General features: G+C 46.1%; 1 protein-coding gene across 8 annotated transcripts in view; it reads left to right on the forward strand.

Moving 5' to 3' along the window:
- The window catches only part of TRAF3 (TNF receptor associated factor 3), a 119,024-nt gene that overhangs the window by 65,012 nt on the left and 30,566 nt on the right, over positions 1-23,446 (forward strand). For all 8 annotated transcript variants that reach the window (XM_059183192.1, XM_059183193.1, XM_059183194.1 and 5 more), the window contains 2 exons: positions 20,766-21,030; positions 22,973-23,024. In XM_059183192.1, coding sequence (XP_059039175.1) covers positions 20,783-21,030; positions 22,973-23,024 — 300 coding nt within the window. In that variant the 5' untranslated portion in view covers positions 20,766-20,782. The remainder of the gene's footprint in view (positions 1-20,765; positions 21,031-22,972; positions 23,025-23,446) is intronic.

Genomic DNA, 23,446 nt, shown 5'->3' on the forward strand with positions numbered 1-23,446 from the left:
GGAAACAAAGTACTCTGTTTTGGTCTCTAATTTGTGATTGAGTAGCACTTTATACTTGAAATTAAGAACTCTTTACTATGTTAGAACAGTAAAATGAATATAAAATGGATTTGAAATAGTTGCATCCAAAGTGAGTTTTAATATATAGCCATTTCTTTCTTTCTTTCTTTCTTTCTTTCTTTCTTTTTTTTAAATTTGACAGACAGAGATCACAAGAAGGCAGAGAGGCAGGCAGGGTTGGGGGAGGCAAGCTCCCTGCTGAGCAGAAATCCTGACACGGGGCTTGACCCTAGGACCCTGGGATCATGACCTGAGCCAAAGTCTGAGGCTTTAACCCACTGAGCCACCTAGGCGCCCCTATATATAACTATTTCTGATAAATTCGAAGTATAAAGAAAACTATTTTAAAAATCACTCATAACCACAGGCCCACTCAGTTTTGCTCTGCTGTCTGAGTTTTTCAGTTTGTGTGGGGCGGGGTTCAAGCAGTGACAGCAGCCAGCCGCGTGCCCCTTGGGTGTCTTCTATCCCCCGACGGCCCCTCCCCGTCCCTTCGCTTCCATGCGTTTTCTCAGTTGCGTGTTCGTAGGCCGAGGTTTCCCGTGTTGACTTTTGCCCTCTCTACTGAGCGTGGTCTTCTGTCCTCTGCATCTCCTGTGACGTGGCAGGTGGATCCGTGGCTGTGGCCCGCCCCAGCCTGGGACCACACGTCCTTCAGTGGAGCCCTCAGTGTGTGGTCGTGGCTCGGGGCCAGCGCTGCTCAGTGCCTAGCTGCAGTCCCCGGAGGTCATGAAATGACGCTGTTTGCGCTCGGTCATTCGCTTGGCCTTGAGTAGCTGAAATATTTGGATAGATAGAAACTTACCGTGGGTGAGTATTTGGTTACCCTAAGGGACAGTTCAGATAGGAAGGGAGGGTCGATGCCGTTCTTCCTCTTTATCAGGTCTCCAGACAATGAGATGGTTCTGCGGCCACTCCCAGAGTGACCCTTGACTGTTTGAAGTAGCGTGCCAAAGTCAGGAACGTAGACCTCTGGGCTCTGTTTAAATCCTTTGCAGTTAGGATTCTCACAGATGCTCGCCTCGAGCCACCGTGGCCGGTGGCGCCTCGCTGAGTACGCTCCGCTGTCCTTCCGGGGCCCCTACTCCTCCTTCCCTTGCCCTCTCTGCTGCCGTAGCGCGTTCCAGACTCCTGCTAAACACAGTTTTGCCTCACACCTGGCATTGCCTCTTTCTCTGAACAGCTCTGGTTCCCTTTTGTAGAAAATCTTCTCTTGAGACCACACTCTGGGTGCTGGGGACACTCCCTGCTATAGGGCTGGTTATTGTTTCCAGGTCTTTTGGAAGGACAGCCTGGCAAATGTGCTTTTTAAGTGAAAATAACATGAGTTCATACTGATGTTTATTTCAAATTTAGTATTATTTGGTTTTTACTTCTTTGTGTTTATATTGATGTATCTTTTCTCTAATGCTGAAAACCTTGGTTCCTAATAGCATCAGCATCATTACTTGTTTTATCCTATAAAATCTACGTGATAGTTTTAGAATAACAGTACCAATGTATTACCAATAGTATGATTCCTGAAAACAGTTTGGAGTTTTCTATAGTTTTTTTTTTTTTTTATCCTTATAGTCTATATCCCTAGAGAAGTATACCTAATTTGCCAAATTAAGTTTTAAAGTCACCAAGCCAGCCCCTTAGTGTGCCAGCAATTTGTTTAGACAGTCATATTTGTTTTTTGTTTTTTTTTTTTGAAGTTGAAGGAATAGCTTCTTTTAAAATTTTGTTGTAAGTTATAAAACATTTTCATTTTTCCAAATCAAAATTAAATATTTTAATTTAATAATTAATTTAAATATTTACAGAAGTCAGGCTTCCATTCCTAATCCTTATACCCTGTTTGTTCTTTCCTCTGTAGTGTAAGTATGTGTGTGCACACAGTCCTCTTTCTTAGAGATTGGTAGCATATGGTACAGCTTTCCTCCATATTGTTTCCTGAGCAGAAACAGCAGGTCGCGAGGCCCACACGGGAGCGTACAGGGCTGCTCCTCACTCCTTTCTGCGCAGCTGTGTAGTACTCCATCATGTTGGATGTAGGACGGAGAAAAGCTTATTCTCAAAATATGTTGGCTTTAGTCTATATGTTTCTCCTGTGTATGAATGTCATCAATTTTGCTCTTTAATCAGCTGCCGATTTCTTAGTAATTTGGGGACCTTGCAAGCACACTGCGTGTTTGTGCCTGGTTTTCCTGGTGTGTACAATGTTAGGTTTGGACTAGAAGCTTGAGGTGGGTTATTTTAGCTGAAAGACTGCAGATAAGTAAACTGAATCTAAGCACAGAGCACGCACCCGGGGCGCCTGGCTGGCTCGCACGGGAGCATGTGACACTTGATCGTGAGCCCCGTGTTGGTGTGGAGATTACTTAAAAAAAAATAGAATCTTAAAAAACAAGTGTGCACCCTGTATCCACAGAAGTGGTGCTGACGGGGCGTGAGCTCAGGAGTGCTGAAGCCCGCAGGTCTCAGTCAGGATAAGGAGACAGATATGGTTCTGCTGGGGCGACCCCGAGGTGGGAGCAGGTTGTTGGGGCGGACGCACGATGTGTTGGATAGGAACGGGAAGCACCGAGGAGGGCAGATTTCATGTTGGCTGCATTAAATACAAGGGCCCGTGTAGCAGGGCAGACAGAGCCAGGTGGTCTGGGAGCTCAGAGAGGAGGCTTGTGGACAGGTCTGCTGGGTGAGGCCTTTGCGATTGGTCAGCATGAGTGTGCGGGGGGTGTGGGGGGGAGAGGGTCCACGTCAGCACCCGAACAGCCCCTGCCTTTAAACCCTAGGCAGAACTGGGGGGTCTGCTCGAGAGATTGTTTGGGGGGCAGCATTGCCGTAAGAGCCAGTGCTTGTGAAATCTCATGCTTTATTCTCAAGGTTGACTTAAATATTGTAATCCAGTCCTTCATGTGGCCATGTTTTATGTTTTTCACTCATATTTTCAAGTAAAGTTGATGCTCCAAGGAAATGAACCTTATCACACACGTGCAGCTGCCTCAGCCTCCTGTCCAGGCTCAGCCGCAGGGCCGCGTCCACCCGGACTTGGCTCTTTCTGGCTTGTCGGATGCCCTGGCCCTCAGCCTGTCTCCCTCCCAGATGGCAGGACTCTGGCCCTGGGCCAGGAGAGGCGCAGCTTCTTCGCACAGTCGGGGTTGAATCAGTGCTAAAAAGGATCCCTAAATCAAGGGATACTGGCCATGCTGGGCCTCACATAGCTCTGTTTTCCCAAGGGATTTAAGAGCAAGTTTTATGCTGTGGTTTAATCTAGTTCTTTCCCAGCTGTGAGCCCATGGCTGGCTGGCCTCATCGCCCCTCCCCCCAGTCTCTCTCTCTCTCTGAAGTGGGGCTTTTCATACGTGGTTATGATCTGCCTGTTTGTTTGGAGAAGAATCAAGTCTTCTCGATTCTCCTGTCTTCTGTACTTGGCCCGTGTGTCAGCTCCAGGCCCTCTCCCCCAGCAGAGCATTTGGCATCAGGTATGATGAAAAGAGCCTGTGCTGAAATGTTTGCATAAACACGGTTCCCAGCAAACTTTTTTTTTTTAATCAGCAGGGCACACCTGTCTGTTTATGGTTTTCTCTCTTCTCTTTTTATTGGCATTACTTAGATGATACTTTTCATTGCCCTGCTGGGCTTAGTGTCGAGCTCGTTCTCCTACATGCACGTTGTGAGAAGTACTGACGTGCTGGCAGGAACCATTTTCTCTGTTTATCTGATGCTTCCCTTTTTTGGTTTTCCCCGGGCTTTCCAGTACTTGGAACACCCTTTTGTCAGCAGATGTGCTTTGGTTTCCAATTTCCAATCTCCCAAGTAGGAAGTAGCTCAACTGAAGTCGCAAGTAGGGAAGAGAAGTCGTTAGGAGCAATGAAGGCGCAGAGGAAAGGCGGAGGAATCCAGTCCGGCTCTTTGCTGTGCCCCGAGGTCCAGGGATGGCTCAGCTGTGCGAGGGGCTTCCTGCCGAGCTGACTGCAGACCCACATTCTGTGAAAGGACCGTTTTTCTGAGGAGAGATTGTTGCGCTTGAATAAACATATGGCCTCAAAATACAATACATTCGTGCCTAAACATGCAGCAAAAGTAAATAATGTAATAATGGTTCCGCTCAGAGGACACGGTGGAGTGGGAGTTCTGGGGTAAGAAGACCAGGCGCCTGGCCAGGCCCTGCTGCTTGGAGCCGGCCCAGGCCAACACCTCCAGAGTGGCTGCTTCCCGGTGGCTTCTACTCTTGGCTTCTCTTCTGCTCCCAGAGAATCCGGACTCCCCTGGCGCCACTTCTCAGTCACATCCCTTCCCTACCTTATAGTCTCTGTTGTGCTCTCTTTTCTTCGTGTATCTGTTGTTTCTGTTCAGCAGAACATTTTCCTGATGTGTTTGGAAGCAGACCTCCTCTTCCCACACTTGATGATGAAGAGATATGCTGGCGGTAGCATCAGGTTCTCATCAGTGGCGTGGCCCAGTGTGCTGACCAGAGGCACGTGTGTCCACTCCAGAGGTGGTAACCCCCAGGCTGCTTCCCCAGACTGGCCTGTCAGATGTTAGTCCGCTTGTGCCCAAGTCACCCTTCCTCCACCACCTCTAATGTATCGGACTGAGTTTGCATTATTTTTCAACACAATTATTGTAAATATTACAGGATTTAATTAACCTGTAATTGTCACATCTAAATTTTAGAATTAAGGTAGAATTTAACTATTTTTATACCCATGTATAAGCAAATGAAATAAAGATATATTTAAATCAAGAAACCTAATCAGAGGTTTTCACGATCACATATTTTGGAAAGTTCCAAAGATGTGACTTTCCTAACATTGTTGCTTCTGGTGCTCAGCCTACGTGCAGAGCCCGCATTGGGATGCTTGGCCTGTCTGTAGCCTGGTGTGGATGTCCCGATGCAGCTGCAGGTTAGAAAGTGCCATCGTGGAAAAAATTTTAGCATTTTTAGTAAATGTGTTTGTAGGAACTTTCTTTTTACAGTGGTTTTTCATTTGGGGCTTTTGAACATGGTATCAGCTTTTGTAACTGTACTCACACCAAATACTGCTGTTCCTGTCTGGCCGGCCCCAGCGGATGCCCACGTGCCATGTGCACGGGTGCTCAGCAGGGCGTGGCATGTTGACGTTGGCACTCATCCTTTGGCCACTTGTTTCCCCTTATTTCTCTCTATTTGACTTAAAACATTATTAGCTCAAGTTAGTTTCTTGGTGTCTTTTAGCATCTTTACCACTCTCAACTTTTAATTTTTTTTTTTAAAGACTTTATTTATTTATTTGACAGAGCAAAGATCACAATAGGCAGAGAGGCAGGCAGAGAGAGAGAGAGAGGGAAGCAGGCTCCCCGCTGAGCAGAGAGCCCAATGTGGGACTTGATCCCAGGATCCTGAGATCATGACCTGAGCCGAAGGCAGTGGCTTAACCCACTGAGCCACCCAGGTGCCCTCAACTTTTAATTTTTTTTAACGTTTTATTTGGAAGAGAGGGAGGGGGAACACATGAGCCGGGGTGGGGGGAGCAGAGGGAGAGAGAGAATCTCAAGCAGGCTCTGCGCCAAATGCAGGGTCTAACATGGGGCTTGATCCCAGGATCCTGAGGTCGTGACCTGAACTGAAAATCAGGAGTCAGACGCTTAAGTGACTGAGCCACCCAGGGGCCCCTCAACTTAAAACTTTTTAAAAATACAGGCAGAGATGAGAGGCAGGCAGAGAGAGAGAGAGAGAGAGAGAGGAGGAAGCAGGCTCCCCGCTGAGCAGAGAGCCCAATGCGGGGCTCAATCCCAGGACCCTGGGATCATGACCTAAGTCAAAGGCAGTGGCTTTAACCCACTGAGCCACCCAGGCACCCCTAACTTTTGTTTTTTGGGTTTTTTTTTAGTAAAGATTTTATTTATTTTATTTATTTGACACATAGAGACAGTAAGAGAGGGAATTTAAGCAGGGGGAGTGAGAGAGGGAGATACAGGCTTCCCACTGATCAGGGAGCCCGATGCCAGGATGGATCCCAGGACCCTGGGATCACAACCTGAGCTGAAGGCAGATGCTTAATGACTGAGCCACCCAGAGGCCCCACAACTTCTAATTTTTTTATTAAGGTACATACAGTGATATGAAATTCTTTGGCTCTAAATATAGATAGAATTGTATTACATCAGGTTCAAATGTGCTAGCTTTTTTTTTTACATTGTTACTGCTGTTATTATTTTTATACTTGAAGTTGTTGTGGGTTATTACATTATACTATGTTATGTTTTTTAGTAAGAAAAATTATTTAAACCATTTAAAGTATAGTTCATTGGTTTTTAGTATTTCACAATGTTTTAAAATATCAGCACTATCTAATTCCATAATATTTTCATTCATCCCCAAAAGAAACTCCGTAACCACTAATCTCCCCTCTGTCTCTGGATTTGCCTATTCTGGATATTTCATGTAAATGGAATTATGTGGCATGTGGCCTTCTGTTTCTGCCTTCTTATTTAGCACAATGTTTTTAAGGTTCATTCATGTTGTAGCATGTCTCAGTATTGCATTCGTTTTTATAGTGAAATAATAGTATATTGTGTGAATAAACCACATTTTATTTATCTGGTTATCTCTTTCTGTGCCCCCCCCGGGGCTATTAATACTTTTTGTTTATTATAAATATTGCTGCTTTGAGCATCCACATTCAAGTCTTTGTGCAAACATGTGTTTTTGATTTTCCTGGATATAGACATAGGAATAAAATTTCTAGGTAAACTGGTAACTGTTTAACTGTTTGAGGAACTGACAAACTGTTTGCTACAATGACAGCACCATTTTGCGTTCTCTCCAGTCATGTAGGAAGGTTCCAGTTTCTTTTCTGTCCTCACCAACACTTTGGAATTTTCCATTTTCTTTTATTATAGTCATCCTAGTGGCTGTGAAGTAATATCTCATGATGATCAGGTTTTTTTAAACATTATTTTTTTTTAATTGACATAAAATTCACACAACATAAAATTAACCATTTTAAAACGAACAATTCATGCCATTTAGTACATTCACAGTGTTATATAACCACAACCTATGTGTGGTTCCAAAACATTGTCATTCCCCCAAAAGGAAACCCCATACCCATTAAGCAGTTAGTCCTCATTGCTTTTTCCATCAACCCCTGGCAGCGACCAGTCTGCTTTGTGTCTCTGTCTGTTTACCTATATGTTTCCCACACATGGGTCACACAGTATGTGTTCTTTTGCTCCTGGTCTCTTTCGTTGAACGTAATGTTTTCCTGGTTCATCCACGGTTTCGCCTGTATCATTGCTTCATTTCTTTTTATGGCTGAATAATGTCCTGTTGTGCGGAGATCCCACGTTGTGTTTACCCATTCCTCTGTCGACAGACACTTTGGTTGTTTCCACCTTATGGGTATTGTGAAGAGTGCTGCTATGAGCATCTGTGTACGTGTGTTTGAGTTTTCGGTTCTTTTGGGTGTGTGTGCCCAGGACCCAGAGATCATGACCTGAGCCAAAGGCAGCTGTTTGGCCGACTGAGCCCCACAGGCGCCCATCGCTTCATATTCTTGATGGCAGCCTTCTGTGCACGGAGGAGTTTGAATTTCGTAGAGTCCAGTTTATCTATTTTTTCTTTTGTTGCTTGTGCTTTTGGTGTCATATCTAAGAATTCTTTGCCAAACCCAAGGTTATGAATATTTGCCCCAGTGTTTTCTTTTTTTCTCTTACATTTCAGTTGGTAATCCCATTTGATCCTAGTTTGTACGTAGAGAGTGATATTAAGGCTCCCAGTTCATCTTCTGCCTGTGCTTCCCAATGTCCCAGAGACCGTTTTGGTTTTTTTCCCCCGCCATTAAATAGTTTAGTATCCTTATGAAAAATCATTTAACCATAGATGTGTGGGTTTATTTCTGGACTCTCCATTGTATTTCGTTGGTCTATATATCTGTCCTTATGCCCAGTATTACACTGTTGTGATTACTGTAGTTTCGAAGTAGTAAGTTTGAGAAGTGTGAGTCTTCCAACTTCTTTTTTGTTTGTCAATGTTGTCTTGGCTCTTTGCGGTCCCTTGCAATTCCGTATGAATTCAAGGATCAGATTTTTCATTTCTGTCAAAGAAAGGTCATTAGAGCTTTGATAGGGATTGCATTGCATTGGTGGATCACTTTGGGTAGAGTATTAGGGTTCTCCAGAGGAACAAAACCTGTGTGTGCGTGTGTGCACATGCGTGTGTAAAAAGCTATGTTTATTATAAGGAATTAGCTCTTACTGGTATGGAGGCAAGCAGAGCCCAAGATCTGCGGGGTCATTTGGCTGGCTGGAGAACCAGGAGAGCCAATGGCTTAGTTCCAGCCTGAATCTGAAGGCCTGAAACCTTAAGAGCCAATGGTGTAGTTCCTGTCCAGAGGCGGGCAGGCTCAAAATCCAGAAGAGCCGATATTTCAGTTCAAATCCAGAGGGAGGAGAAAGGCCAATGTCTCAGTTTGAAGGCAGTCAGATAGAATCCTCCTTGCTTGGAGGTGAGTCCACCTTTTTGTTCCGTTCTGGCCTTTGACTGATTGGCTGATGCCCACCATAGGGGGGGGGACAGTGTGCTTTACTCAGCCTGCCAATTTGTATGTCAGTGTCGTCCAGCACCCTTACAGAAGCGCCTAGAAATAATGTTTGACCAAATATCTAGGCACCCCATGGTCCAGTCATGTTAACACATTAATTAACCTACAAGTAATATTGCCATTATAACAATATCAAGTCTGCTAATCCATGTACATAGACTTGTTTGGAGCTAACAAATGTCTTGCTGTTTAATTGTGTCTTCTTTAATCTCACCAACTGTTTTGTAGTGTTCAGTGGACAAATCTTTTACCTCCTTGGTTAAATTTACTCCTGGGTATTTTATTCTTTTGAGTGCTATTGTAAATGGAATTGCTTTTTTAATTTCCTTTTCAGATTATTTATTACTATTGTGTAGATACACAACTGATGTTCCTGTGCCCTGAAACTTTGATAAATTCCTTTATTAGCTCTGGTTTTTCTTGTAAATTCTTTGGGATTTTCTCTATGTAGGACTGTGTCATCTGTAAATGGAAATAATTTTACTTCTTTCTTATTTGGATGCTTTGTACTTCTTTTTCTTGCTCTGGCTAAAGCTTCCAGTATAATGGTGACTAGCAGTGGTGAAAGCGTATACATCCTTCCCTTTCTTGCTGATTTTAGGACGAAAGCTTTCAGTCTTTTGCCATTAAGTGTGAGTTTTTTATAGATATCCTTTATCTTGTTGAGGTAGTTCCCTTTTATTCCTCGTTCTCCGAGGATATTTATAATGAACGGGTGTTAGGTTTTGTCAACTATTTTTTTTCTACATCAGTTGAGATAATTGTATCTTTTTCTCCCTGTTCTATTATTGTGGTATGTTACATTGATTGATTTTCTTACACTGAACCACTCTCGCCTTCCTGGGATAAATCCCACTAGGTCATGGTATGTAATACCTTTAATATACTGTTGGATTCAGTTTTCTATTTTTTTTTTTAAGATTTTATTTGTTTATTTGACAGAGATCACAAGTAGGCAGAGAGGCAGGCAGGAAGGGGCTGGGGTGGGGGCGGAGCAGGCTCCCTGCTGACCCTGGGGTCATGACCTGAGCTGAAGGCAGAGGCTTTAACCCACTGAGCCACCCAGGTGCCCCAGTTTTCTATTTGTTTTTTTTTTTGTTGAGAGTCTTCTTCATTTTTGAAGATCAGTTTTGCTAGATGTAGGAGTCTTTTGAACATGTCACGTCATTGTCTTTTTTTTATGCCATTGTCTTCTGTCCTCCATGACTTCTTTTTGTTGTTGTTGAATTTAATTTTTTTCAGTGTTCCGAGATTCATTGTGTATGCACCATACCCAGTTCCTCCATGACTTCTGATGAGATGCCAGCTTTACTCTGATTAAGGAAATCCTTGTATATATGGAGTAGCTTCTCTCTTGCTGCTTTCAGAATTTTCTCTTTGTTTTTCCAGTTTGATTATAATGTACATTACTGTGGATTTCTTTGAGTTTAGCCTATATAGTGTTGAGCTTCCTGGATGTGCAGATTAATTAATCAACCAATTAATTATTTTTCAGCAACTGTGGGAAGTTTTTTGTCCTGTTTCTTCAATTATTCTTTCCAATCCTTTCTCTCCCTCCTCTCCTTTCTGGAACTCCCCTAATGTATATGTTGGTGTGACTGGTGATGCCCCATGGGTCTTTGAGGCTCTGTTCATTTTTCTTTGTTGTATTTTCCCTTCTGTAACTTAGACTAGATTTACTTAGTTCACTCACCTTCAGGTTCTCCAGTTCTTTCTTCTGCCTGCTAAGTTCTGCTATTTAGCCCCTGTTGTGAGTTTTTCATTTCAGTTTTATGCTTTCCAGCTCCAAAGTTTCTATTTTTTTCCTTTAAAAAATTTATCTTTATTGATATTCTGTTTTTTGGGCCATTGTTCTGATGGTTTCTTTTATTCTTTAGACATGGCTTCCTTATACATGTAAAATAGCTGATTTAAAGTGTTTATAAGTCCAGTGTCTGGGTTTCCTCCTGGACAGTTTCTATTTCTTGCTTTTTCCCCTGTGTATGGGCCATACTTCTGTGTTTCTTTGCATGCTTTGTAATTTTTTTAAAAATTTGACATTTTTAATATTATAATGTGGCAAGTCTGTAAATGAGATTCTCCCTCATCCCCAGGATTTGTTGTTATAATTGTTTGTATAATGAATTATTGAACTAAGATTGTAAAGTTTATATTCTTTATCATGTGTAGTCATTGAAGTTCCTCTTCCATTAGCGTACTATTCAGCTCATGATTGGACACAGATTTCCTTAAGTGCCTACAATCAAAATCATCTCCGAGTCTTTTCAGATGGAGTCTTTGTGAGTGTTTTCAACACACAGCCAGGCAGTCGACAACTCTTCCTTACCATTCTCTTTCTCTGTGCAGAACCTGAAGGTCAGCCAGAGGCTTAAGGTCTTCTCAGGGCTTTCCTGAGCATGCACACAACCCTGGGCATTTGTGTGGCCTCGTAGATTCCCAGAAACACATTGGAGCTAGTCAGAGTCCTTTATCCCAGCTTTTCTTCTTAATGTTTTGGTTAATCTGTTGTTTCCCTCAGTTGTTGCTGATTACTCCAGGCAGTGGTGATTAATAAATTTGCCCTTTAATGTTTTCAGTAACCACCCCCCACCCTTACCACCACCACCGGTAGCCACCTAAGCATTGGGAGAATTCTGAGTTAATTGAGGTAAAGCCAAGTGCTTTGAGTTGGTCTTCTAGATAAGTCAAAGCAAACCACTGAAATTCTTTGCAAATGAGGTCTGTTCTTTTCCCACTACCCCTCCATCTCCTGCCATATTCCTGTCCTGGGATCACAGATTGTCATCCTCCAGGCCACCATCCTGGCTCCTGGGTTCAGCATTGGGTAAAATGCCATTGGGCTTACTCTTCTTACCTTCTTATCTTCAGCTAGTTTCTCTTGATTAAGTGTTCCTCTGATTGCTGCAAGCTTTTAGTTAGTTTTCAAGGTCCCAGGGAAATTGTATCTGATGGGTTTTGCCAGGTTTTTTTTCCCCGTGCTTTTATTGAAAGATAGACTTTTGGAGATTTTTACTCAGCCATTTTCACTGATCCCACTCATTAGTCTGGTTTTAATGCTGTTACCAACTTTGAGTTTGCCTAATTTATGTACACCTGATTTCAGAAAGGATTTAAGATGGCTTAGGGAGGTAAACAAGATCAAAGGTAAATTATTTTTCGTATTTGTTTTGTACCTGTTGGTTAGAGGTCATTCTGGTAAAATTGTGCTCTCCCATGTTGTTACTGAGAACTTGGTCCTGCTGATGGCAGTTTTGGTTCCTTTGGTGATCTTGAGGTTTCTACCCTCCCTCTTACATAGATGGAAGGGAACCTGAAGCAGATTCACTCCATGGTTTCTCCATCTGCATGACTTTATAGATGGCCTCAAAGTGATCACCACATTACTATCCAGCTTTAGGAAAGCCCCTGATTATCAGCCTCTGAGCTGATTATGAAGAATTTGCCTCCAATGGTGGTTTTCCCAAATCCAACTCCCTTTTCCTTAGGACACAGTAGGTGAGTATTTGTCTTATTTTAAGACTTAAAGATGTCATTCCTATTGTCCTAGTTGTTTTAAGAAGTGGTTAGATGATTCTCACTTCAAATCAGAACTAACTTTTCATAGTGACAATGAATGGCTGGTAGAATCTGGGATCATCAGAAAACCCGAGAGTACTCATCTGTCCACCAATCCTGGCACCTGCTGAGGTGTCTAGTTCCTGCTTTCCCTGCGAAAGCTGCGGCCCATTTTGGCCATCTCACTTATGCAGAAGGTCATGGGATGACCCATGGGCCCCACTCAGGGTTCATGTCGAGTCTGGGTTCTGACTCGAAGAGCTCTTGCTTAGGAAGAATGTTTCCCTTGAGCACTGTGAGTCTGTTTGACATAGTGACTTATTTGTTAGTTTTGTTTCAACATAATATTCTTCTTTTGAAAACAATCTTGTAATAGAGTTAGAGCTGCTTTCTAGTTTGGTTTCATATATACTGTTGTCCCTTTTCCATCAACACCACCTGTAAGATAATATGAATCTTTTTAAAATGCCAAGATATGGATGAATTTGACTACATTAAAATTAAGAACTTTTCTTCTTTAAAGGACATAAATAAAGTTAAAGCCATCCACAGACTGGGGGAAGACATAGACAGGTGTAGGTTTAACAGTCAATATGTAGGTAACCCCCACGAATCAGTATTGTAAAAGATAATAGCCCAATTAAAACATGGAAGAGAGACACAATCAGGCATTTCACGGAAGGAAAAGCATAAGTGGCCCGTGAGCCTATGAATGTATGAAAAGATGCTAAAGCTTTTTAATTATCAGAGTAAGAAAACAGACCATTGTACCTGCTAGGTTGGCAGAACCCAAGTGTCGGTGAAGATGTGGATTAACAGAAACATTTATGCTGCTTTGCTTTTGAGAGCAGTTTGGCCCTCGCTTGTAAATTGGCTGTGCGTACAACCTCCGCAGTCCCTCTGGTGCTGGATGCGGTGTGCCCGGCAAGGACTGGCAGGCACTTTCTGTAAAAGGCAAGATGGTAAATATTCTAGGCTTTATGACCTTGTCATATAGTTGCCTTTGTTTCATTTGTTTGTTCAACCCTTTAAAAATCTAAAATGCATTCTTGGCTCAATGAAGTAGACAGTAGGTAGCCATAACCCAACAGAAGTCGGCTGCTGGCTAGATCTGACCACAGACTTCACAGTTTTCTGTGATCTAGAGCACAGACCCTAGAGAGACTTACACGAGGGCCCCAGAACAGATGTGCCGGAATGTTCAGAGCATGCTTTCTGTAACAGCAAGGGTGGGCAACTGTGATCAGAAAATGGCTAGGTCACCTGTGGACTATCACACGGCAGTGAGAATGAATGAAGCATAACTACCACACACAGCAGCCATGGGTGAGAGTGTACAGTGCTGACAGTAGAGGGTACATTGGGTATGATAGCATTCTGGGAGACCGAAAACAGGCAAAAGCATATTGTTTAAGAAGAAAAATATATATGATAGCAAAAGAGCCATAGGTGCGAACTTCAGGCTGACTTCCAGAGAGCGGCAGGACAATGGCTAAGGAAGCACATGGGGAGATTGTGGCTGTTAGGTATGTCGTGGATTCTGGGGCCTTTTTGGTTGTTGTATTCTTTTCTGGGTCTTGTACATAATATTTATTTTATTTTTTTAGGGAGGCTCCATACCCAACCTGGGGTTTGAACTCACAACGTTGAGATTAAGAGTCATGTGTACTACTGACTGAGCCAGCCCGGTGCCCCATGCACACAGTCATTTTGTTTATGTGTCACCTAATACATTTTTTTGAAGGAAGGAGGGATACCAGCCAGGGAGGTCTTAGAGTCCACCCAGCTGTCCTCCCTGAAACAATACTTTGTGTGCCAGAGCTATGCTGCGTGGCTCCCCTGGGAAGGAATGACGTGGTTATCTAAGCAGTGGTAGCCACCAGTGCAGCCCTTGAGCTGCAAAGAGAGCGTCCAGGAAGAGGCCTTCTTTGTTCCGTGATGGCAGTGAGTTCGCTGGCACTGAGCGCACGCTGTCCCTTCCCCATTGAGATGACTGTGGCATTCGTGTTGGAAATCACTTGACCATAAACATGAGGGATCATTTCTGGACTGTCAGTTCTCTTTCATTGATCTGTATGTCTAACACCAGTACCATAGTGTCCTGACTAATTTGTAGTGAGTTGTAGAACAATGAGGTGTGAGTCTTCCAGCTCTGTTCTTTGTTGAAATTGTTTTCTCTATTCTGGGTCCCCTGAATTGCCATCTGACTTTTAGGTTCTGCTTCTTAATTTCTGCAGAAAGAACCAGCCAGGACTGTAATAGGGGTTGAGATGCATCTGATCGGTTTGAGTAGCGTGGCTGTCTCATCAGGTGTTGTGTCTTCCAGCCTGTGAGCATGGGCTGGCCTCCCATTTATGGACATCTTTGATGTCTTTCAACAATGTTTTGTAATGTTCAATACACATATATTGCCCTCCTTTGGTTACGTGTACTCCTGGATATTTTATTCTTTTTGATGCTATTATAAATGGATCATTTGGGGCACCTGAGTGGCTCAGTGGGTTAAGCCTCTGCCTTTGGCTCAGGTCATGATCTCCGGGTCCTGGGATCGATCCCAGCATCAGGCTCTCTACTCGGCAGGGAGCCTGCTTCCGCCTCTCTCTCTGTCTGTCTCTCTGCCTATTTGTGATCTCTCTCTCTCTCTTTCAAATAAATAAGTAAAATCTTATTTAAAAAAATAAATAAATGGATCATTTTCATAATTTCATTTTTAGGTTGCTCATTGCTAATATATATATAAAAACACAATTGACTTTTATATATCAATCTCTTATTTTGCAACTTTGCTGAATAAGTTTATTAGTTCAACTCGTTTTTAGTTGATTCCTGAGTTGTATATGCAGGATGATGGCATCTGAAAATAGAAATAGTTTTATTTCTTCCTTTCTGATCTTGATGCCTTTTATTTCTTTTTCTTACCATATTGCTGAGAAGGGGCTTTTAAAACAAGGCTTAGGGGGTGCGTGGGTGGCTTAGTGGGTTAAGCCTCTGCCTTTGGCTCGGGTCATGGTCCTGGTGTCCTGGGATCGAGCTCCACATTGGGCTCTCTGCTTGGTGGGGAGCCTGCTTATCCTCCCCCTGCGCCTGCCTCTCTGCCTACTTGTGATCTCTGTCTGTCAAGTAAATAAAATCTTTTAAAAAATAAAAATAAATAAAACAAGGCTTGGGGGTGTCTAAGTAAGATGGGGAAACAACCCAGTCCTTGTCAGGCTGCCTGGCCGCCATTGGCGGGAGGATGTGTCTTCTCTATATACAGTGCAGCAGAGTCTACAGACTCAACATAAAATATTACAGTGATGTCTGATAGTGCTAGGACCCTTAGGGCTAGTACTTGCTTTTCAGGTAAAGAGAAGTGAGGCCCTGAGGATCAGTGCTGTCCCCAAGGATCCACCTGAAGGACCCTGAAGCAGTCTTACCACCGAGGCCGCTCAGTGCCAGATATCTTGCCTGGCTGGTTCCTCCCCCGGAACCCTTAACACCAGGTTCCCCTCCATGACCGCCTAACAGTGCTGTGTCTGCTGCTGCTCCTTCTGGTCCTCCTCTGTTGGAACTGAACTGATACCTCCAGTCCGACTCCCGAAGCCCCGACCTCCCCAAAACCTATGTGACATCTTTCTCTTTGGAAGATCTGCACCTGCGGCCCTTTGGACCTGCCGTGCTCACGTCCTGTGCTTATTCAGCTGGAGTGCTCACCTCCTCATGACTCCCTCAGAGCTCTCTAAGGATGGGCACAGTCTCTTTCATCCCTGTGTCCCCGATGTGTGAGGCACAGAGTTGTGTATGTTGTATGTGCCCAGTTGTATTTGTTGAAGTAAAATGTGGTTGGTTTGGCAGACGTTTGCCGAGTTGCTCTCCTAGAAAAAGGTTCTCCCACCCATGTAGGAAGGTAGTGGGCCTGCCGCCCGCCCCCGTGACACTGGCATTCCCAGGCTGAGTGCCTTGATGTTCGTACAGTCGTGTAGCCAGCAACACTCTTCAGGAAAGTCGAGGCTGAAGTAAAGTGGGAACTGTCAGTATTTGAGTGAAATGGGCTGTTCTCTAAAATATTTGTTCAATAGTTTAGTAAATGTTGGGAGGAAATATGTAATATACAACCTTTTGAAAGTGTTTGGCAGTGATTACAGTACCACAAATTGCACATCACCTTTGACCCAGTTGTTCTGTTGCTGTATGGTTGCCTGTGTTCAGGAATGTTCACTGCAGGTTGTTCATAATAGCAAAACATCAGGAGTGCCTGGCGGCTCCGTCAGTTGAGCATCTGACTCGATTTCGGTTCAGGTCATGATTTGTGCTCCGCAGGGAGTCTACTTGGGATTCTCCCTCTCCCTCTGCCCCTCCCCCATTCATGCTCACACGCTCTCGCTTGCTATCTCTTAAAAAAAAAAAACTTTTTAAAAATAGCAATATATCAAACAAGCCTAAGTCTGTCCATTAGTGGAACTGGTTATATAAAGTAAGGTAAACCAACCAGTAGAGTGCCATATGCAGCCTTCAGAATAATAAAGTGGATCTGTATATGCCCGTGTTTATCTGACGGAGACAGAGAGAAAGGGAACGTAAGCAGGGGGAGCAGGAGTGGGAGAAGCAGGCTTCCCGCTGAGCAGGGAGCCCGATGCAGGGCTCGATCCCAGGACCTTGGGACCATGACCTGAGCTGAAGGCAGACGCTTAACTGAGCCACCCAGATGCCCCCAAGATGAAGCTGTTGATTCATTTCCACGTGTGACACGGTTTGTGTGGAGGGAGAAGACATGTTTCTTTACATGCATTTGCCATTTCTGGATGTCTCTACACTCTCACAGAGCTCCAGAAGAGAGCGTCTGCCTCTGGGTATTTGCAGTCAGAGGATCTGGTCCTTATTCTTTGCACTTTAAAGCCTCATGTTTTAGTTGTTTGTTGTCTTCTCTGAGGGCACCTGCTGTTATAATATGGAAAGGGGCACCTGGGTGGCTCAGTCACTTGGGTGCCTGCCTTCGGCTCGGGTCACGATCCCAGAGTCCTGGGATCAAGCCCCATGTCAAGCTCCCAGCTTCACAGGAAGCCTGTTTCTCCCTCTCCCACTCCCCCTGCTTGTGTTCCCTCTCGCTTACTGTCTCTCTCTCTCTGTGTCAAATAAATAAATAAAATCTGCTATAATATGGATGAAAGTCTTTCTGGGCTCCCCCACATGTCTGCCACTGACCACAGCATTGGGCAGGTATAGTTTAGTGTTAGAGTCTTATACTTTAGAGCATGTGCCACTATATATAAATGTCACAATTTAACCAAATCCAAATGGAACCATTTTGAACAGTTTTTTAAAAATTAAATTTATTTTTTTATAAACATATAATGTATTTTTAGCCCCAGGGGTACAGGTCTGTGAATCGCCAGGTTTACACACTTCACAGCACTCACCATAGCACATACCCTCCCCAGTGTCCATAACCCCACCACCCTCTCCCTAAATCCCTCCCCCCAGTTGAACAGTTATTTTATATTACTTTTTGTTTAGATTTTAAATTGAGATATGATTCTCGTACTATAAAATTCATCTCCTTCAAGTGTCTGGTTCAGCAGTGGGTTGTAGGCTATGCACCCGCCCCCTTTATCCAGTCCCCAAACACCTCCATGCCCTCAGCAGGAGACCCCATGCACATTAGTACACGCTCCCCTTCCCCCGGCCTGGTAGCTGTGAATCTGCTTTCTGTTGCTATAGATTTGCCCCTTCTGGACATTTCATGTTCAGAACATCTGCTTCTGCTGCTTTGTCTTCCGCTGTGAATATCAGGCAGAGGAGGTCGGCGTCTGATTCTTGCAGCCCAAGCACCGCAGGCCGTCTTTCCCTCCTTCCCTGAAGGCTCATTCTCCAGCCTGCAGCCTAGATGGGGAAATGGGCCATGCGTGGGACGAGATGCAGGCTGCTGGGTAGGATTGTCAGAGGCCCTCAGTGGCCTACCGCAGAGGCGGCCACGTCGGCACCTGCCTCACGGGGAAGTCCGGACAGACCTGCTGGCCATGGGCTGCCCTCTGCCCGTCAGCACAGGGCTGCTCTGATGTTTTCTTTGAAGTACCTGGATAGAATTGGCATCTGTTCACTTGTCTTAAGTAACATACAAGAACAAAAGATCCCAAGCTGTATTCTTTACTTTTAAACAGAGTATGGCATGTTATAGGTAAATAAATATTTATTATTTATCATTAGTTTGATCCAAAGTTGATTGTCTGTCAGGTTTAAAATAGGAATTTACCTTTAAAGAATCAAATATTTCTCTTTTGGGGGGAAGGTTTTATTTATTTGAGAGAGAGGGAGCACAAGTGGTAGGGAGAGGCAGAGGGAGAAGCAGACTCCCCACTGACCAGGGAGCCTGACGTGGGGCTTGATCCTGAGACTCTGCGATCATGATCTGAGCTGAAGGCAGATGCTTAACTGAGCCACCCAGGTGCCCCAGGAATCAGATATTTCTCATTAAAAACTGTTTATTGGGGGTGCCTGGGTTAAAGCCTCTGCCTTCGGCCCAGGTCATGGTCCTGGGGTCCTGGGATCGAGCCCCGCATTGGGCTCTCTGCTCAGTGCAGAGCCTGCTTCTCTCTCTCTCTTTCTGCTTGCCTCTCTGCCTGCTTGTGTTCTCTGTCAAATAAGTAAATAAAATCTTAAAAAAAAAAAAAACTGTTTATTGAACACATAGCTTCCTACACATTATTGGCTAAGATACTAAACCAAAGTCACAAGTAGCTTATAATCTAAGAAGTTATTTTCAAGGCTGGAGGCTCCAAGACCAGATCTACAAGCTAAAGAGTGTTCCTGTCATAGAGACGCAGCTTGGTACTATTGGCTCGGACGTCACCCTTCCCTCCATTAGCTCAGCAAATGTGCACTGGGGACCTTCTGCACATCGGGCGCTATTCTGGGTACCTGGGGCTTGTCTTTCAACAAAACCCATGTCTCCAAGGAGCTCACATTCTGCCTGAGGAGAAAGACAATTAACAAGAAGCTGTAGAGTTAGAGGGTGGGAAGTGCCATAGAGAAAACACAGCAGGGCAAAGCAGGCCTGGTGAATGGGGTTGGCCAGGGTGAGCCTCCTTGACAAGGGAGCGGTGAACCCAGAGCATCTGCAGAAGCTAAGACAGGCAGATAGACAAGGTAAGCAGCAGGCACCTCGCTGCTTGGCGTCTTAATGAATAAGATTCTGGTCAGTAAATTGGTGCGCAAAGGGCTGCTAGCCTTCTGAGGCCATTTTGGAAGCTTTGTTTGTTTTCATAAACGGATTTTGCAGGAAGCTCCCACTCTTTGCCACACTGATGTTCTATTTTATTAAAACCAGCCTGAGAGTGGCTAGAACACCAGTTCATTTATTTTTCAGATGTTGAGCTGCTGGCGTTCTGTGCAGCCCTAGTCAGGAGACATTCATTCTGGGACTCTGCACCCAGCACACCGTGGCCTGGGGTGAGGGTCTGCCTCGCCCCCGCTGGTCAGTCCGAGGGCGCCGGCCAGGCCCCAGACCAGCCCACGGCAGCCTTGCACTGGGAAGAGAAGGGAACGGAATGAGGCACAGACGCTCGCGGCCTTGTGAGAAGAAGGAATTTGGTCCTTATTTTTGTAATTAGCAGAAATAAATGGATTGAGCAAAAAACACTGTAGTTTTGAGAGACCTGGTGAGCTCTGAGAGAAATTCCTCTGCAGGTTCGCCAGATGTGCTGCTGTGCACGTCAGCTGGAGGCCCGCGCAGGCTGCTATCGCTCTGGCTCCTGTCTAGGAGCTGCTCATTGGGCCTGTTGCTGGGAACTTGCAGGTGGGAACAAGCCGTCTGCACACTTGTCACCATGTGCAGGAGGACGGCTGCCTGTGTGGGCACAGGAGACCTGTTCAGTCCCCGCGTGCCCTCCCCCAGCTCCATCCCGGGCACGAGAGGGGCCTGCCTGCTGTAGACACCAGCAGGTGCACCCTGAGGCCCTGTGGTGCATGGCGTGGGGTCCTGCGGTGGCGGTGGCAGGGAGGGTGGGGGGCAAGGTGGGGTCAGGCTGGCCGCAGGCACCAAGAGCAGGTGCCAATCACAGCGCACCCAGATTGGAGTGTCGTGGGCACACTCTTGGGGTCTTGGCGGGGGCAGGAATCACATGAGTCTGCAGACACCATCCAAACGTGCCTGCTGTGGTTGGAGTGAGTGACACCGTGGGACAGGCCACCCGTGAGTCACATCATGGGGCTGTTATTGGCAGTGAGGAGAACCAAGAAATAAAACTGGCTGAGAACAACTGTTGCTTTGCCCAAAATATCAGAATGATGCGCAGAACTTTTAAGTTACAGCCAGATATTACCTGTACTTCAAGGAACCTTAATGACACAACCAGTACCTTTTAGAGGTTTTTTGCCCAGTAACGTCAACAGTAGCATTCGGCCGATGTCGAAAGGGGAGAAGCACATTTGCTCGTGTCTCGTTCCCATCATGCAGTGAGGTCAGGAGGGATCTCGTGCATTACTTAAACTGGAAAACCCCACGGTGCTCCGGCACTTTTTCATCCCGAAAGCTGTGTTTCTTCTCCTTGCGCAGGATGACGGGTTAGCGTTTCACTCAGGATCGTTGCTTTCTCTCCACAGAATTTCTCTTTCCTAAAATGGAGCCGAGTAAGAAGCTGGACCCCCCTGGCACCCTGCCGCCCAACCCCCCGCTGAAGCTGCACCCCGACCGTGGCGCCACCAGCACGTCCGTCTTCGTCCCTGAGCAAGGAGGCTACAAAGAAAGGTTTGTGAAGACCGTGGAGGACAAGTACAAGTGTGAGAAGTGCCGCCTGGTGCTGTGTAACCCGAAGCAGACCGAGTGCGGACACCGGTTCTGCGAGACCTGCATGGCTGCCTTGCTGAGGTAGGCCCGCGGCCCGGCGGCTTCCCCCACTCCCGCCCGCCGCCGCGTCTCTAAGCAGTGCCTTCTAAAGCTTAAACGTCTCGAGACCCTCAGATCAAATTCTCGGAGCCTCGCCTATGAATCGTTTAGGGAAACTCAGTCGAACCTCATCCCTGAGTTGTCCAGGGTTCTGGGACTCGCAGACTGGCCTACCCAGCCCCATCCCACAGATTTCTGTCTCCCCCCGCCAAGCGCCTCCCGATGTGCTCGCCCAGCACCCAGTCCTATGCCAGTGTCCCCTCTCCGTGCAGGTGGTGGGGAGCCCTGAAAGTGCAGGTGCTCCTGGGGGGCAGAGGCTGAGGAGGGCAGGTCAGTAGGAGGACAGGACAGGTCCCCACCTGGGTAGGAATCTGGTGTGTGCGTGCTTACTCAGCAATCAGGAGAGCACACGCTGGCGCTTTGGAAGCCCTTGTGGGCCAAGCATTGGTGCCACCTTAGAGTCACAGAGGGCATCAGGGAGGCAGGCCGGAGTTTGGTGGCACAAACAGCATCGTCCAAGAAAGCGTCTTAGTTCCTCCCCAGGTATTTTCTGGGCATGGTGCTGGGCACTGGGAGTCATGGCAGGATGCTGTCAGACTTGGTCCCCAGGGTCAGGCACAGGGGCCTGGGAAGGCTGCCCACTTCTCCTGACTCACCGCTGAGGGCATGGCCCTTGATAATGGCACTGCAGGCGTCCTCCCCCGCTGTCATCCTCCCCCAGGTCCTTCCGGCTGTAGTCTTATCCACTTATCCAAACAGTGAGCTCAGCTTTCCCTGCCTTGTGGCTAAAATGACTTTTGAGTCAAGCTTAGTGATGGCTGAGCTAACTCAGAGCACCTGCGGTTTCCTACGTGCAAACCTGGACTGCGCGCTGGGCTGGGGGAGGCCTGCTGGCCACGGGGCTGGGGCGGGGCTGGGGTGGGGCTGGGGTGGGGCTGGTACCCAGAGCTCCTCTGATTTGCCTCCTTGTTCTGCACTTGGCTCTCCTCCTGCTCCGTGTTTTTGCAGGCATCCGGGGATCCCATCCAAATGCCGCTCACCCCTAGGGTCTGAGGATGTAAAGAGAGTCTTATGATGAAGGCAGTTTAGCACAAGCTTCATATTATAGTCTAAGTGAAAGCTTTTATTTAGAAACACATTAATTTTGTCTCCCATCAGCCCTTAGTTCTCCTGCCCAGCTTCCCAGGCCTGTGAAGCCTCCCCAGTCTGCCCAGGGCTCCGGGGGACACGTGTCCAACCCTGTGTTCACTTCCCCAAAGCCTCCACCGACCTTCCTGTCCTGGACTCCTGGAGCCCTTGGCTGTCTAGGGCAGGGGCCATGGAAGTAGAGAGGACTCAAACTTCGTTTTATTTTTAATCTCTAGGAGGTGATTTCCGGCACAAGATGGGGTTAGAATCAAGTCCAAAAAAGGACAGCTTGGGAGCAGAGGCTCTTGTCCTGTGTTTGGGGGCAAGAATGATGTGGTAGACAGTGGCTTCCTTAGATGGGGCCAGTAAGCTGTGGAATTGCATTGGCTTTTTAGGATATTGTGACAGAAAATAACTTCTGGAGAAAGTACTAGCTGTTTTTAGAAAACAAGACCGCCTCTAGGCCCTCTTAATCAGCCGGGGACGCTCACACCGCAGAGCCGCTCACGGAGGGCTAGTTTTGGTTTCTGAAATAAAATCTCACTTTTAATGGAAAGGGGCTTTCCAAGTGGGACTGATGTCAGCTGTGCTGCTTAAAAACTTCCTTGGGAAAAATTACCATTTAAAAAATTGAGCACTTTTCTCCTGTGGCTTCATATTTGAAACCCAGTTTGCCGTGGCATCCCGGACCTCTGGTTGCAGCCGTGAACTTCGCACACCAGGTTGACCATAAAGGTTCAAGTGAGAACAGGACTTCTGCTCTATCTAATGTCTTCATGGTGTGTTTTCCCCTCAGCTCCTCAAGCCCAAAATGTACTGCGTGTCAAGAAGGCATCATTAAAGATAAGGTATTTTGGGGATTTTAATAAATGACCTTTTCAAACGCTTCGGTCCTGCTTGGCCCATGGTTTGCACCTGGTGCTCTGGGCACGCTCTGGTTTTGTCTCAGACAAACCGCGGGTGCTGCAGGGTTGAGGCAGGACAGCTGCCCAGCTGGGTGACCCTGGCCAGGACCTTCAGCCCCTGAACCTGTGTCCTTGCCTGTGACAATAGCAGTCCCACCTCGGGAGGGCTGTGGGGGTGAAATGTGGAGATACAGGCCATCCTCTCAGGCTTCTCCCCCAGACAGCTGGCATCCGGCCAGTCTCAGGAGTTCAGCAGGATTGGCTTTCTGTCTGCCCCCGTGCAGCACCTCCCACTCATTAGACAGATGTGGGGTTTCCACCCTTCCCCCTGCCACGTGATTATGTGTACCCGTGAGAGCTCTCTG

This window comes from Mustela lutreola, chromosome 7 (genome assembly GCF_030435805.1).
Source record: "Mustela lutreola isolate mMusLut2 chromosome 7, mMusLut2.pri, whole genome shotgun sequence".
Taxonomy (NCBI): Eukaryota; Metazoa; Chordata; class Mammalia; order Carnivora; family Mustelidae; genus Mustela; species Mustela lutreola.